At 36.8% G+C, this 15662-nt stretch overlaps 2 protein-coding genes across 6 annotated transcripts in view; one reads left to right on the top strand and one right to left on the bottom strand.

Moving 5' to 3' along the window:
- Positions 1-431: 431 nt before the first annotated feature.
- ANKRA2 (ankyrin repeat family A member 2) lies at positions 432-11266 on the bottom strand. Of its 4 annotated transcripts, none has more exons than XM_080682418.1 (9): positions 10761-11266; positions 7808-8212; positions 7009-7167; positions 5188-5253; positions 3230-3327; positions 2625-2750; positions 2262-2328; positions 1482-1562; positions 432-952 (listed from the first exon to the last, which is right to left on the bottom strand). In XM_080682418.1, exons 2-9 carry the CDS (start codon positions 7890-7892, stop codon positions 897-899), a joined length of 738 nt encoding a protein of 245 aa, XP_080538544.1. In that variant the 5' UTR covers positions 7893-8212; positions 10761-11266; the 3' UTR covers positions 432-896. The 4 variants fall into 4 exon arrangements, with proteins under 4 accessions (XP_080538544.1, XP_080538542.1, XP_080538543.1 ...); XM_080682416.1 differs by having other exon boundaries at positions 7821-8212; XM_080682417.1 differs by having other exon boundaries at positions 7821-8212; positions 10900-11266.
- A 29-nt stretch (positions 11267-11295) lies between these two features.
- The window catches only part of UTP15 (UTP15 small subunit processome component), a 17533-nt gene continuing 13166 nt past the window's right edge, over positions 11296-15662 (top strand). The window contains exons 1-4 of one of the 2 annotated variants that reach the window (XM_080682415.1): positions 11296-11507; positions 13703-13837; positions 14222-14314; positions 14397-14581. In XM_080682415.1, coding sequence (XP_080538541.1) covers positions 13748-13837; positions 14222-14314; positions 14397-14581 — 368 coding nt within the window. In that variant the 5' untranslated portion in view covers positions 11296-11507; positions 13703-13747. Of the gene's footprint in view, positions 11508-13664; positions 13838-14221; positions 14315-14396; positions 14582-15662 lie in introns of both variants that reach the window. The other variant, XM_080682414.1, reaches the window with a different exon arrangement.

Below are 15662 nucleotides of genomic sequence, written 5' to 3'. Positions count from 1 at the left end.
GGTGGAAAGATTTTCTTGGGCTTAGTCCCATGGCCTTGGAATAGGGGAGCAAATAATTGAGGCTGTTAAAAGACTGAGACCTCTTACGAAAGTTTCTGAAGAGAGGGTAATTTTTTGGCCTAATTAATTTCTCAGGAATCTAAGGCTCTAGTTTTGCAGAGAAAACTTGAGGCCTACCTATATGATTAAAATGCTGTGTGTGTGTAAATAATCAGGGCAAACCTAACAAGATCAGCCTTCTTGTGATCAAGAGAAAAATATTCTAAATATCCTTCTAGAAATGACAATCAATAAATCTTTGTTGATTGACTTATATTCAACTTCTTTTAATTATCTTTGACCTAATGGAGTACCCTGAAGGACAGACGGGTTAGACTAAAAATCCTAAGGAATCCCTTAATAACCTTATATAATTAAAAAAAAACTAGTATGCAAACTAACAGCAAATGTACTTTATTTACTTATAACATCTTGTAAACAATCACACTGTGCACTTTTAATTCAATAATAACATTTTTTTCCCATGGATTTATAGCAAACCCTATATAAAGTCAATGAGTTAATACAAGAGTACAGATGAATATGGTAGAATAATTTCTGAAAATGTTAAATTACAGCACTTGATACAAAGACAGATAACTATCTGTACCATAAAAATTTACATGCCACAAAACATTAATTTATAATTTTAAATATGCCATAAAACACATTTATAAAAAAGCATTAACATTAATTTTATTATAAACCAGTGAATTACTCAGAAGAATATTTATTAAAACTTAGTAGAAATCAGTAAATATTGCAACTGAGGTAAAAACTTATAAGTAAACAAAACTATCATTTATAAGGGCCAAAAAGTAAACGGAAGGGCAGACGATACTTTCTGACGACTCTGTCTACTCCTTGATGTTTTGAAGCAGCTTCAATAGATGTGACTCAATAACCTGTTGAACTAGAACAGATAGGTGATCAAGACCATAGCATGTTGATTTAACATTTTTTTTAAGAATTATTAAATTCAACTTAACATCCCAAACTTTTTCCTAAAATAATTTCTAAGTAGATACTTAAATACACTTAACATTTAGTTTCACTGACTTAGTAATTGCCCAAATCACTGAATTTTCAGTTCTTGGTTTTTAAATTTTGAAACTGAAGGAGAATTCAGAATATAAGGTTGTTCTGAAGAACAGAAAAAGGCAACTATAAGAGCATTTTATAGTTTGCTATAAAAATGTGAAACACATCTTGTAAATAGGTGTATACTTATCTTCCAGCAGCTAATTATTTGGGTTGGTAAAAAGTAATAGTAACAAGTTCATTTCTAGACTCTGTAGGAATTGGTTGATTTCGCCCACAGTTAAAAATACATGTCAGCAGTTAGGGTAACATTCAATGTTCTAAGACTACAGTGATGAAAATGGTTTGTAGTATTTACAGAGCTTTACTAAAATGAAAGCTGAGCATTCTAAAATACTTACCACTTCTATAGCCCAGGGCTACAGCCAAGTCCATAGAATTATATCCAGAGTCGGTTTCTATTGTTGGGTCAGCTCCATTTTCTACACCAAAATAGAAAAATCTACTTAAATAAATGCAAATGCGGATATGTTTGTCTATCACTGACTCATGTGCAAACAGCAAGACAGATTTTCAGCAAATTTAGAGAATATCTTCAGGATGGCCTGACAAAGACCAGAGCAGATGGACTGCACAGAATTCACTTCGGTTGTCCGAAGGGAAGACCCTTCAAACCAGTGAGCATCCCCTAGAGCAGCTCAAACTCACAACCAGAGACAGAACTTATGCACAAAGATTCTGCAAACAGAGAAAACAAGCATGGATTCACACGTGATTCCAGAGGGAAGCAACCAGGACAGATGCTCCAATTGCAGGCCTGCTGTGTGATGGAGCTGCCTCTCAGACGGGCAACGATCTGGTAGCAGGTGCACCACAGTGTACAGCAGCAGGATTACCGCATTTAACAGTAATTAATGATTCTGCTGAGTAACACCACAGGAGGCCAAGTCAGCCCTGGCTGAGGAGCTCAGTTGGTTAGAGCATTGTCCCGCTACACCAAGGTTGCAGGTTCAATCTTCGGTCAGGACACATATAAGAATCAATCAATGAATGCCTCAATAACTGGAACAACAAATCAACGTCTCTCTCTCTCTCCTTCCCTCCCACCCCCTAAAAATCATTAAAAAGTAAAATAAAGTCCTCATGGCATTTTCTAAATATTTTCATTTTTATCTGCTTACCTAAGAGCATTTTTACACATTTTACATGATTTCCATGTACAGCATAAAGCAAAGGCGTGCCTCCATTCTACAAAAGAAAAAGGTGATTTCGTTTTCTAAGGTGAGCAAGATTTGAAGAATTTAATGCTGCTGTGAGAAGTTTTACGAAGAACTGGGCATGTAAATGTAGTTTAAGGTAATTTTAATATTATGTGAAGAATACTTAAATCAGAATTAGTAACAGAGTTTATGTTATTAACTTTTTCTTCTAGATGTTTAATTAAGTTAATGAATTATTCTTTAATAAACTTTATTATGTCTTCCCAAATCAAATAAATCCTAGAGTTTGTTATACTAATTTAAAAATCAGTGTCACAGACTCACCCAATCGTATTCATTTACATCAACTCCACAATCAAGCAGCATTTTGACAATATCTGTGTAGCCTTTACTGCACGCCAGAGACAGTGCACTTTCGCGACCTTTTCCTAAAAGCTGGGGATCAGCACCCTGGAGATACAAGACTCTTCAATTCATTTAAACAAGAATATTGTTGTTTCTGTCAATCATAATTACAGTTCAACACTTAGGTCAGGTAATGTCCTGGGGTTAATAAAGAAATAACACAAACTTCTACTCATGGATGCTCCTGCTATCAACGTTGTCTGGATGCTTCTCTCTCACCCTAACTATCCTTTCACTCTGGAGTCAAATCACATCTCCTCTATGAGCTTCTGCTACAGGCTGACAGTGCTTTTGCTCCCTTGCACGTAGAGGGGCTGGGCTTTAAATGATCTCTCCCTGTTTCATGTATGACTAGTCTTGCCTGCCCAACTAGATCCAAGTTTCACAAGAATGTGATAAGCATTTAAAAATTGTTTGGATCCTCTACCATTATATCTAGTTTGCTGGAGATACCAAAACTTTACTAAAGACTTAACTGAATTTAAGTAACTGTACATATACATTTTCTGAGGCATTTTCCTTACATTCTGAAGTAGAAACTCTACCACAGCTATTTGCCCGTGTGCTGCAGCCCACATCAGAGGAGTAAATCCTTCTTCATCCGTGTGATTGATAACATTTTCTATTTAAAAGAAAAGCAATTTTTGTGATCTAATTTAACAACCACATATTAATATCACTATGAAAATACTGGCATTCTAAAAAGTTGGTTGTGTTACTTAACGAGGATCACTTTGTGCTGACTTTTGTTCACTGAAGTCGTTATATGTTGCTGTAATTTGCACTCTGACTGTATTAAAATGTGCCTCCATGTATACAATTAGGTTCAAACAGCATGTTATTTAAAGTATAAACTACCAGACACAACACATATAATGTTAGGTACAAGGTAATCCACAGAACACTGGGCTGGTAATTAGGAGACCAGAGTTTGAATCCTGCCTGTGTCACTTTCTAAAAGTGTTATTCTGGGCATGTCACTTAATTTCTCCAATACACAGAATAATACCTTACTTATCTCACTGTGTAGCTTATATAATAGCCCTTAGCATTACATAAATATATACTATTATAAAAACTCCAAAATCTTATTAAAGCTATCTTCTAGTCTATAACTAACATTGCTGCCTTTGAATTTCATTCATTCTGGGTGGTTTGCTAAAATAATATAATGTGAAGACTGAATACTTTGAAAGACAGTACATGTAATTCCGCCTTGAATCCCATTTTTTCCTCTAGATTCAGTCTACTAGTTATAAAGGCCACAGTTTTCCCCCTAAATTTATTTAGTAGCTTGAGGATGAAACCTTCAAATATTTATAAACAAACAGAAACATAATGATGAAGTGAGTCTTTCTTATAAAAGATTGATGATTAAAAAATAAACATAATTTATCATGCACATTGTGATCAATCAATAAAGTTGGGACAACTGTCTTAACTTATTGGAAAAAAAAAAAGTAAAGCTTGATCTTTATCTCATTACACCAAAACATATTTCATGTGTCAAAAATTGATATGTAAAGAGGAAATCACAGAAGTTCTAGATAAGACATGAATGAATTTATTTACAATTTTAGAGTACGAAATCCTTTCTAAGCAGGATAAAACTGAGAAGTCACAAGGAAAAAAGTAAATTTACTGCTTAAAAATGTTAAGCGTTTATTTGAAAAATGACAAACTGGAAAAAATATGCAACATAAACAACAAAAAGCAAATTTAATTTTTATAAGCTTTCACAGAAATAAACACAAAAGGAAATTCAAATATGCCATAATTTAAAAAAATGTAAACAAAACCAGTATAAGATGATATTTTTTAGATTAGTCTGATAATATCTTGTGTCAGTGAGGGTATGGGGAAATAGAAATTCTAACTCTGGTGTGAAGATAAGACAAACATCTGGCAATAAATAGAAAAATTCATATATCTTTTAACTTAGCAAATATTCTTGAAGAAATTAACCCATGGATATACTTAAAAAGAATGCCAACAACATTGTTACTTAATAGCAACAAACAGAATCAACCACCACTAGGGGGACTAGTCAAAAAATAAAAAACAAGGTATATGTATACGCAATACAATGCAAAATCTGGACCTACAAAAAGAATAAAACAGATCTTATGTGCTTATATGGAAAGATTTCCAAAATTTTAAGTGACAAATAAAGGGCAGTATTTTTCCACTAGTGTAAATAAGAAAAAGCACATACGCATTCTCACATACAACTCCAAATATAAACGGAAATGTTTTCTGAAAATGTAAGAAAATTATATTTGCTTTTGGAGAAACAGCTAGGCTGGTAAGAGAAGCTATAACTTTTATACATTAGAGTACTTAAAAAATTATTATATGCCTGGTAAGATTACACACCATTTTAAAAATCTTTATACTTTCCTGTATAAAAAGAAAAAAAATAGCAACTCTAATAAATCCTATTAAATTTGTTTTAAATATATTTTAACGAATAGGCTATTACCTTGTTCAATACGAGTAGCCAGGTAGAGCATCTCTCCCTGAGCAGCTAACTGGTGAACAGATAAAGCTGAAACAATACCATAAAAAGCTTCATGTATATATGTAGGGTACACTTTCATAATCTCATTGCTCATGTTTGTGCAGCAATTTTCTTTTCCACAACAAAATCTATCATTTTATTGATTTAAAAAGTCTAACTAGAATATACCCTAACCTAGCTGGTTTGGCTCAGTGGATAGCGCGTCCACCTGAGGACCAAAGGGTCCCAGGTTCGATTCCAGTCAAGGGCATGTACCTTGGTTGCAGGCTCCTCCTTCGCACAGGCCCTGGTCAGGGCTTATACAGGAGGCAACCAATCGATATGTTTCTCTCTGTCTTTCCCTTTCTCTTCCACTCTCCCTAAAAATCAATGGAAAAATATCCTCAGGTGAGGATTAATAAAATATACCCTAACACTGCAAGTAGTCATTCTGTATCTGAGAATTGATTCTTTTAAGGTAATTCTGACATCTGCAAAGTGTTCTTAATTATCAATAAATATGCATATTGCTATCATTAATTACTAATAGTGTGGATTGTTACTGACTGTATCAAAGAAGTGGCTTAGACACTTAATTTTTAAAATGGCATCTCTTTTCCAAACTTATAAGGAAGTTGGATCTAACAGACAAAGACACACCTTTTGTCTTTTCATTGCTTCAATCCACTGAGGTCTCAAATATCATTATTTCAAGACTCCATGGGTTTTTCTTAACTTTAGGAGTGAGGTGGTAAATGACAGTTGAACTTGGGAGTAAATTCTTGAGTGCAGACCTAGTTGTGGTGAATTTGGTATGTGTCCTTAAATAACTGATTAAACAGTTTTGTCTGTAACATGAGACACATGAATCACAGGATCTCCAGATATTTTGAGCTCAAAAATTCTATGGTTGGAATATTTTAAGACAATCTCTTTATTTTAAACAAAATCAAATAGGCACTGTTCTATGAGAGTTCATATTAAAAATTAGTATCACTTGATCCTTGACTGCAGTGGTATGATTGGGTGGCCTTAATACAGAAAAGAAAGCAATTGGGAGGCACATGCAAGTAACACAGAAAGAGCCAATAGGTGGAGTAAGTCACATGCTACAGCATGCGATTCAAAATCAGGAGGAATCTAATACCTCCAAAGTAAAGATATATATACTTTACCATACATTATCATATAGATGCATTTACATTATATTCTCACATATAGATCCTAACATCAAATTGCTAACTGGTTTTCTCTCATTAATTTACCCATACTATACAGAATATAGTTTATATAGAAAAGCTTCATTTTATTTCTTCTAGAATGAGTATACATTTTTTAAAAAAAATTGTGGACTCAAAGTAATTTTTAAAAGGTAGTTTGATATTTACATTATTATATTCAAATGAAAAATTACAGCAGAAATCACTCAGTTTTTACTAAAAATAACTCGTAGGTCAGTGATCTAATTTACAAGCACAGTGTGAAGCCTGGCACTCCAAGAACACAAAAACACTCACAATATTTTACTTCGACAAAGTTTAGACTAACTCATTGTTTTTATAGTAGACTACAAAGGTTTTAAGAATTAATATTTCAATCTGGATTTGTTTTAAACATAAATTATGAACTATTTGAATATGCAGTAATATGTGAAAAAGTTTTAAATTACTAAAACTATAAGCACATCACTTCAGCTTTCCAAAATGAAATATGCACTTAATGAAAATATGTTTCAAAGCCAAACTGTTGAAACCATTATGTTAGTAACAAGAAGAGTTGAATACATCAGTGGGAACTACTTACAATTTGCTAACAGAGGTGTGGTTGAGACCTCATTTCCTCTGTGCTTGTTGGTTAAGGTAGTTGACTGTTTTATGGGTGAGAAGTGCTTTGTTGTAGAGGGAGTGTAGACATGCCTTACTTGGATTCCCGGGGAAGGAGATGTATGGATATTGCATTCAGCTAAGTAAAATAAATTTAAACACATTAAAACAATATTGAAATGACAAAGCATTTCTAAGTTCTATGTCAATGTTTACATTAAAAACGAAAGACATGAAGTATATCTTCAACTGTTTCTCAAATAATATTAATTTTTGCCATAAAGTCTGTACTACGAGAGTGAATGTTCCAGAAAAAAATTTGTATTAATGTTGAGCAATTTATTCTTGGAATAGTGTTTTTATTTAATAGCTTGTTGTAAAGTAAATCTACAATATGATGACAGATTTCATTGAATTAAAACACAGGAAGCTAATGCTAATCAAATATTCATGGAATAAGGAATATTAAGCTAATTCACTTGTAAAAGACACCAATAATATTTTTCTCCTATGATTTAAAAAGGAATAATAGGAACTTTATTAGAGAATTTCTAAATAAACAAAGGTTAAGCAAGAAATTCAAAAAAGTCAACATGTACTTATGGACATTATGCAACATGAAGTCATTTAATTTCGGTTTCTGTGAGATTCTAGAAAATCATATTAAAAGATGACTTCCAAACTTTCTTCCTAAATTCAAAATTTCATGATCAGAAATGAATGAAAAAAACAAACAAACCACACTCTGAATAAACAAAAACAAATGCAGATATTTATACCATAACTTTCAACCTTTAAATAGGACAGATGCCACCTCCAGGTCCGAGTTAACCTGATCTTGAATATTTTTACTATCCTCTTCATTTAAGGACTTCACAAATCGAGAACACACGTTCATATCAAATCGGTTAGGCAATATGAATTTCATCCCCATGGCAACACCCTGAGCTGATCCTTCTTGTGCATTTGAGTCCAGCTGATGTTCTATTTTAATGTCTGGCATGCCAGTTAGACTATAACTGCTGGGACACTCTTCCACTATCAGCTGGGCTCCAAGATCCAGATTTGCTGATGTGGCCATGATTTCAACTGTAGTTTCAATAATTAAAACATTTCTTCATAATTTCTCTTGGTTTTTTAAGAGTGTCATCCAGTGTATTCTTGAAATCTGGGTATAAAAAAAGCTGAAAGAAATTAAAAGTCTTCTATCAACTTAGGTAAAAGTGCATAAAATAATCATTTTCAATCAAGTATGCAAACAATGCTCTTATAAACACCTATTAATAAGAGAAAACATACAATGTTCATAGGTAGAGAACCCTGGATATAAATCCAAGCTCTGCCATTTATTAGCTGAGTGAACCTGTACATTACTCAGCCTCTTGAAGTCTCAGCCTCACTTATAAAATGGAGATACCACCACTAACCTCACAGGATGCTGGTAGACCAAATGAAATACAGTAACATTTTCACCTTCATCACTAAGTTCCAACAAATTTTAATTACTCTTTTCTCCCCTTTCCTATTCCTGAATATTGCCAAATGGATAAAAGATCAGGCTACAAGAAAAAATAAACTTTCATGTGAAAACTTTAACCTCTCATCTTAGGTTCATTTTTAGCATGCTATGTTTGTAAATGGCTCTCAGTTTGAATTTAAGATAGCATTCATGTTTGTACTCAAGTCTACTGGCATCTATGATTCCTGGATAGTGAAAGACTTTACAAAGCTTTGGTTATGATGAACTGAAGATATATTTCTTTATCAGATTTTGTTCAAATCGCATGCTACCAAATTAATATAGGTTTTTATGAAAATAAAGTGTGGAGATTATAGATTGGCTTCCTTTACTTTAGCATCTCTAGGACATTAGGATCAAAGGAGAGTTTTTGGATCTCAATCTTTGCAATAACTATTAAGAATACTTTTTTTTTCAAATATAGGTCATCAAGACATGAACTAAAAAATGCTCTCAATGCATAGATTATAAACACACCATTTACTATTATTTTAAAATTAGTTTTCAGTAATCATTGACACTTCCCTATGGACCTTAATATAATTTTAAGAGAAAATTCACTATTTTACCTAAAATTGGTTCTAAAAAAAGAACTCCAAGATATATAATTGTTGCAGATTATAATCACTGAGACATGAAAACAATAACATCCAATTAATTATTTCATGTTAGAGTTTCCTGCCTCTTAGAATTTTGAGAGGGTGCAGGGTGTTTAAAATGGAAGACTGTCTTAGGATCACAGTGAAGCAGAGGTTGGTAAACCATACATTTACTGATAAACATTCTCCAAGATTGATCCTTATAACAATCCATTGAGTAGTCAGGCAGGTAGTCATTATGTCCACCATAGAGAAGAGGAAATGGGAGCTCATGAATTATGAGAGACCTATCCAGCTCTCCTGACTCCATCACACTGTCCACTAAAATAAAGCAGCACTAAACTAATCCAAAACTTCCAAGACAGAAAGAGCTGAAGAAATAACACATTGTAATAATAATTTAAAAAAAAAAAAAAAGAGCCGAAACCGGTTTGGCTCAGTGGATAGAGCGTCGGCCTGCGGATTGAAGGGTCCCGGGTTCGATTCCAGTCAGGGGCACGTACCTTGGTTGCGGGCACATCCCCAGTAGGAGGTGTGCAGGAGGCAGCTGATCGATGTTTCTCTCTCATCGATGTTTCTAACTCTCTATCCCTCTCCCTTCCTCTCTGTAAAATATCAATAAAATAAAATAAAAAAGTCTCATTAAAAAAAAAGAAAGTAACAGATAACAAAGTCAGTACCCTTCAGCAGAAGGAAGCCAGAGCAGAAAATAAGAATGGTGTTTCTTCAGGTGGGAGCCAGCCCTACAGACTCTTACCCTGAGGTGGCCTAAGTGCAACTCCCCTGAGCTCTCTCAGCACCCTGCATATATTTGTATTTTAGCATTTATCATTCTCTTGAAAATTTCCATTTCAACTCCCCCAAATTGAAAACTCCTCTAGGATGGGGACTACTCTTACTCATCTTTGCACACAAAACAGTGCTTGGTCCTATCAGGTACTCCATAAATGTTTTCTGATCTAAACTTTAGCATCTTCATATTCTTTTCTATCCTGAAATGACCCTGCATTATGCTCAACAAACATTTGCTGATTACATCTGGTGTTCCATTCCCAACATCACTACTAGCTAGCTGTACAACCCTGGACAGACAAACCATGTAAAGTCTTCTGAGGCTCATTTTATTCATCTATAAAACAAAAATGGTTGAAATAAACATGTCTAATAGTCGTTCTAGCTCTAAACACCTTCCATGTAATAAATCAGGGTTTATAGGAGCAACTCCGGGCCTTTGAAGGGAGCAGTGCAAATGTACTTGGGGGAGGAAGGAGCAGAAATAGGACGCTTATCTTGGCACTGCTCTGGAGAGGAGAAGCAAAGTTGACTGGTTAGGCCAAATTTTTGAATTGTAGGAGGGGTAAAAAAAAGATGATGGGTAAGAGAAGGCGGTGAGAAAAACAGGTAAGGCCAAGGATAGCTGAGATCACCTCGATCTATCAAAGCGCAGGGAGGGAGGGAGGGAGGGAGGGAGGGAGGGAGAGGGAGCCTGACGAGACCAAGTGGGCAACTGTACTAGTCCCGAGGGGACGCCGACAACAGGTGCCCCGGTTCTCCCTAATCCTGGAATTGTCCTACAAGGAAAGGAGAGTGCTATGAAAATGAATGATGCCTCACAGGCGACAGGTGTCCCGGCGTCCCAGGACTGGAGCCCGCTACAGGGGAGACTGTGGTGAGGAGGGAAGCCCGCTCTGTCGCCAGCTCCGCCCGGGAAGTCGCGGCGCGGCTCCGGTAGCAGGCGGGCACTCTGGCTCACCCGCGGCGGGCGGGTCCGGGGGACCGGGGCCTGAGGCCCGTCGGGTGGGAGCGCAGGGCCTCGCGACCACCTTCGACTGCCAACAGCGAGTGGGGCCTTCCCATCTGCGGCCACAGATTCACTACAGGCCCTCAAGCCCCGGCTTGTTTTGACCGCGACGTCACTTCCGATTTCTTCTTTCGCTTTCTGGGCAAAAACCGCGCCGCATCAAGGCAGCCGGGAGGCTTGCCAGGTCCTCTCCCGCCGCCGCGCTGCGCGGGGCTGGGCGCCCGAGCACTAAAGGGACGGGGTCATTTCAGTGGGTCACTCTGAGTGACTGGAGCAAAGCCCAGTCTCGCCCTTGGGTCACGCCCCTCCCGAAAGCCCCGCCCACCTTCCCTGCCCCGCCCCCGCGACACCCGTGCTGCGAGTGTCCGCTGAGCCTGAGCCGTTACGTCATCAGCGGGCGACGGGCCCGGCCTTTCCATTCGCCGGGTGTCTCGGTGACTTCTGAGGGTCCATGTGACCAGCTCCTACTGATTCTGGGCTGTCGGGGGAGGGGTCTAGCGGGGTCCAAGAAAGTCTCCTGAAGTCCGGGTGTTTCGGCGGACCCTCGGGGCCCATCGGAGGTAGGTAAAGGCGGCTCCCGAAGAGGGTAGCTAAGACCCACGCCGGATCTGCCTTGGTATCTGGCATGCTCCTCTGGGCTCCCCATTCTCCGCTGGTTACCTCTTAACCAGCCCATGAGGATCCCCTCAATTTCTCTTCGACCCAGATTTCCCTCCTTTACGATCACATCCCCATTACACTGCCCGCTGTTACTCGTCCCCGGATTAATCCGCATCTTCGCAAGTCTATGCTTAGGAGGTACCCTCGGTTTCGAATGCTCCCTCCTCCGCCCAGTCTGTTTTAATATTATACAGTAAGTCAAAGCCCAGCGGAAACGCACACTTTGAATCTTTCTGGGAGCCACCCAGATTTCACATCACTTCTTGCCTTTGCACTGCGTCGTGCCAACCCCCACCACCCCCCTGGCGTCAATGCTGTTTCTCACTAATCTGGCAAACCACTGGTACTGCTCCTCAGTTTTCCTTCTTAATGTTAAACTCTTTCTCTCAGGACACAGTTATGTGCTCTTCTGCTTATACTCTAGTATGGGCAAAGTCCTGCAGGCTAGATCTGGCCTGGTGCTTGTTTTTGGGTAGTCAGTGAGCCAAGAATGATTTTTACAGATGGACATTTGCAGTCTATTTGATGATAGGAAACACTAACTTTGAACCTGAAGTGAGTGAAATATGCTCCTCCCTCCTCCAAATCCCATTTTCATTCATAAATAAAAAATTGTAGTCATAACTATTTTGGGGGTTTCATTGGAAATTTTCTTTCTTACTATATAAGTAATTACATTAATACCCTCTGTTTTCCTGTTGGCCCACAAAGCCTAAAATATTTATCACCTGGCCCTTTATAGAAAAAGTTTGTCAACTCCTCTTCTATAGCAGTGTTCATCTTATAGATCCCACTTGTGATTTTAATTTTGTGTTTTCCCATAGAACCCAGCACAATGCATCCTTTCCTTCATTCTAAAAACGTTCTTTGTAGTTAGGTATCTCTGATGGCCATTTGGAAGATGGATGAGGGAGTTAGGAAGACCTTATGTTGCACTATTAGTAGATGAGACGATCTGAATTAGGGCAGTGGAACTAGTGTAGTTTAATTTGGGAGATAAAATCAGCAGATCTTTTTGGATGTTAGCAGTGAGAAGGAAGAGACAAGTCAAGGCTGATTCCAGATTCCTAGCTGGTGCCAATCACAAGCTGAAATGGAGAATATTCAAGTGTAGGGTACAGACTATGTCTTTCAATCATCCTTGTATCCCTAGTGCCTAGAACAGTGTCCTATACATTGTAAGTACTTAAAAGAACAGAAAAGTTTTCCCCCTTTTTAATCATTGATTACCATGTTTCATCAGACACAGCCTTTAAAATATGTTATACTTACAGATTTTGGTGTTACTACTGCACTATTTTCAGGCTTTCTGGGATAGATGATGAGTTGTACCATTGGAATCATTCACCTGATAAAATGGAATCTCTTGCAAATTGAATAGTCTTGAAAGACATTTTGGCCTTAATTACATGTCAGTTATAAGTTTCATTCTGTTCTCTCACTTTAATTTAGGTTTAATTCCAGAATTGCTTTATTCTTGTTTTCTTATTGTTTAAACCATCTTAAAAATTAATTAATTTAATTTTGAGCTTCTACATCAGAATATTATCTTTTTGTTTTATTTTCTTTTAAGCCTTTAAATTTAATTTTAAGCTTCCACATTACACTATTAGTTTTGTTTTCCTTTCCTTTTGGCATTTTAGGCTTTCAGGAAGTCAATCCGTGTCTTCTTAAAGATTAAATGTCATCTTAATTTAATTTCAGGAAACTTTTATATTTGCAGCTTCACCTTCAGTAAATGAACATTCTAAGCCATCATGTTTCTCTCTGCTTTGGCTACTGGACAGCTAAACTAGATTTATTCCCAAGTGTTATAAATTGGTCAGTTAGGTGTGAGGACATTTGTATGTAGCCTCTGCGTATAGCTGAGTTGGACGGTGCAGTATGGTAGCCCTATTTGTATTCTTCCTTCTTCCTTTAGATTATTCTTCTGTGTTATAATTAAATGGTTTACTGATCACTAAACTACTCCACAGCCTTTTGAAAGGATGCAGAGTGAAAATCACAACTATATGTATACAGGTTTATGAGTAACATGTATATATTTTCTTTTTCAGACGTAAGGCAGAGTCACTAAAATTATTTCTAACATCAGTTTCAGACTACTTACTTTTGGATAAAAGTCTAATTGTATGAAATTATGGCTGGTTATAAGCCTGTAGCTATTCAGACATATCCTATACTTGGTGAAAAAATCACCCAGGATACACTGTACTGGAACAACTATAAGGTAAGTATTTATGCCAATTTCTCCAGCATGTGTTATACTTTGGATACCTAGTAGAGAACTAATAACTAAAAACAATATATCAGCAGCTTATAGTTTGGGTAGAAAATATGATATTAGATATTTTCTTGGGATTTTATATAAATTGCTGCTTAACCATTTTAATCATACAAGTGCCTAGTATAAAATAGATGATTAATCAGTGACAAATGAATTTTAGAATTTGAATCTCATATGCAAGTTTTTTTTTTTTGCTTTTCTTAATTTAAGGAGGAAGTGATGTAAAATTAATTCTTCTAGATTATAAAGACTTAAATAATAGATATTATCAGTTGTAACTCCGTGAATACTGCAATTGTTAATACTCTGTATTATTTTTTTATTAAGACCCCTGTTCAGATCAAGGAGTTTGGTGCAGTGTCAAAAGTAGACTTTTCTCCGCAGCCTCCATATAATTATGCTGTCACAGCTTCTTCAAGGGTAAATACAACATTACATTTATTTTTATATTTACTACTAATTGTGAGCCATCTGGTAAAATACCATGTTTTTTTTCTTGTAGATTCACATTTATGGCCGATACTCCCAGGAACCTATAAAAACGTTTTCCCGATTTAAAGACACAGCTTACTGTGCTACTTATCGACAGGATGGTAGATTGCTTGTGGCTGGCAGTGAAGATGGTGGAGTTCAGCTTTTTGATATAACTGGGAGGGCTCCCCTTAGGCAGTTTGAAGGCCATACTAAGTAAGAGACAATTAAAAAAATTTTTTTAATTGAGGTATAATTTACATACAACATTATATTTGATATTTGTATATATTGCAAAATTGTCACAACGCTAATTCATTTTTTCCATCATACAGTTTTAGACAGGTGCTTTTATGTGTTCTTTTTGTTTTGTTTTATAAACTCTGTTTTCTGGTCTTTGAATAAAAACATAGAGAAGATTATGTATCTTTAAATACTTTATTTCTTGGTTGTTGTAAAACAGTCTGTTTCCTGGTTCAGTCCTAAGGTGCAGTTTGATGGGGCTTATGAATTCCCTAGAATCATATGTGATATTTTAGGAAATGGATATTTATCTAGGGAGACATTCTATAGTGTTCATTAACTTCTCAGTGAGATCTGTGATCCAGTTGTGATTATAAACCACTGATCTAAAGGCAGCCTCACAACTATTAATGAGAACTTTATAAGCCTGAACTGTATTAGAAGTTCTCATTTTGAAGTTAAGTTGGAAGGTGGATTTTCTTTCTTCTTGGATTTAGTATTTTGCCCCTTGATAAACTGAATTGTCAAGGCAATTTTATATTATAACTTTATTTCAGGATACCAATGTCATTTCTATAATTTGCTATCAATTTAAAATCTCAAGAGTGTTTTTTTTATATTGTACTAGAGGCCCAGTGCATGGATTCGTGCACCAGTGGAGTCCCTTGGCCTGGCCTTCGGGGATCAGGCTGGAACTGGCTCTCCGACATCCTATGAGGGGTCCCAGATTGCGAGAGGGCGCAGGCCAGGCCGAGGGACACCACTGGTGCACCGGGCCTCTAAGTATGCATTTAAGATCTTTGGTTAATTTCTTCCCACCCTCCCTCCTCCCCTTTTCCCTCTGAGATTCATCAGTCTGTTCCATGTGTCCATGCTGTGGTTTCCGCTCCTGCTTCTGTGTTGAGTGTCTGCCCCCTGGTGGTCAGTGCATCATAGCTACCTGTTGGATGGTCGGCTCTTTGTCGCTTAGGCTTTTATATATATGGATTATCAGGATGGTCTTATCCCATCAGTGAAACATTTAAAATATAACAGAAATTTACTTAAATGATCC

This window comes from Plecotus auritus, assembly GCF_963455305.1.
Source record: "Plecotus auritus genome assembly, chromosome: 7".
Lineage (NCBI taxonomy): Eukaryota > Metazoa > Chordata > Mammalia > Chiroptera > Vespertilionidae > Plecotus > Plecotus auritus.
The sequence above is the reverse complement of the archived record's forward strand: the minus strand, read 5'-3'. Positions and strand labels throughout refer to the sequence as shown.

Bases quoted from the DNA above. Each gene is read 5' to 3' on its own strand.
- ANKRA2 (XM_080682416.1), bottom strand. From the start codon at position 8,109: ATGGCCACATCAGCAAATCTGGATCTTGGAGCCCAGCTGATAGTGGAA. The intron at 3,328-5,187 runs GTAATAGCCTAT...TCTTTTAAATAG, and splicing joins GGCTACTCGTATTGAACAAG to AAAATGTTATCAATCACACG. The intron at 953-1,481 runs GTAAGTATTTTA...TATCTGTTCTAG, and splicing joins AGCCCTGGGCTATAGAAGTG to TTCAACAGGTTATTGAGTCA.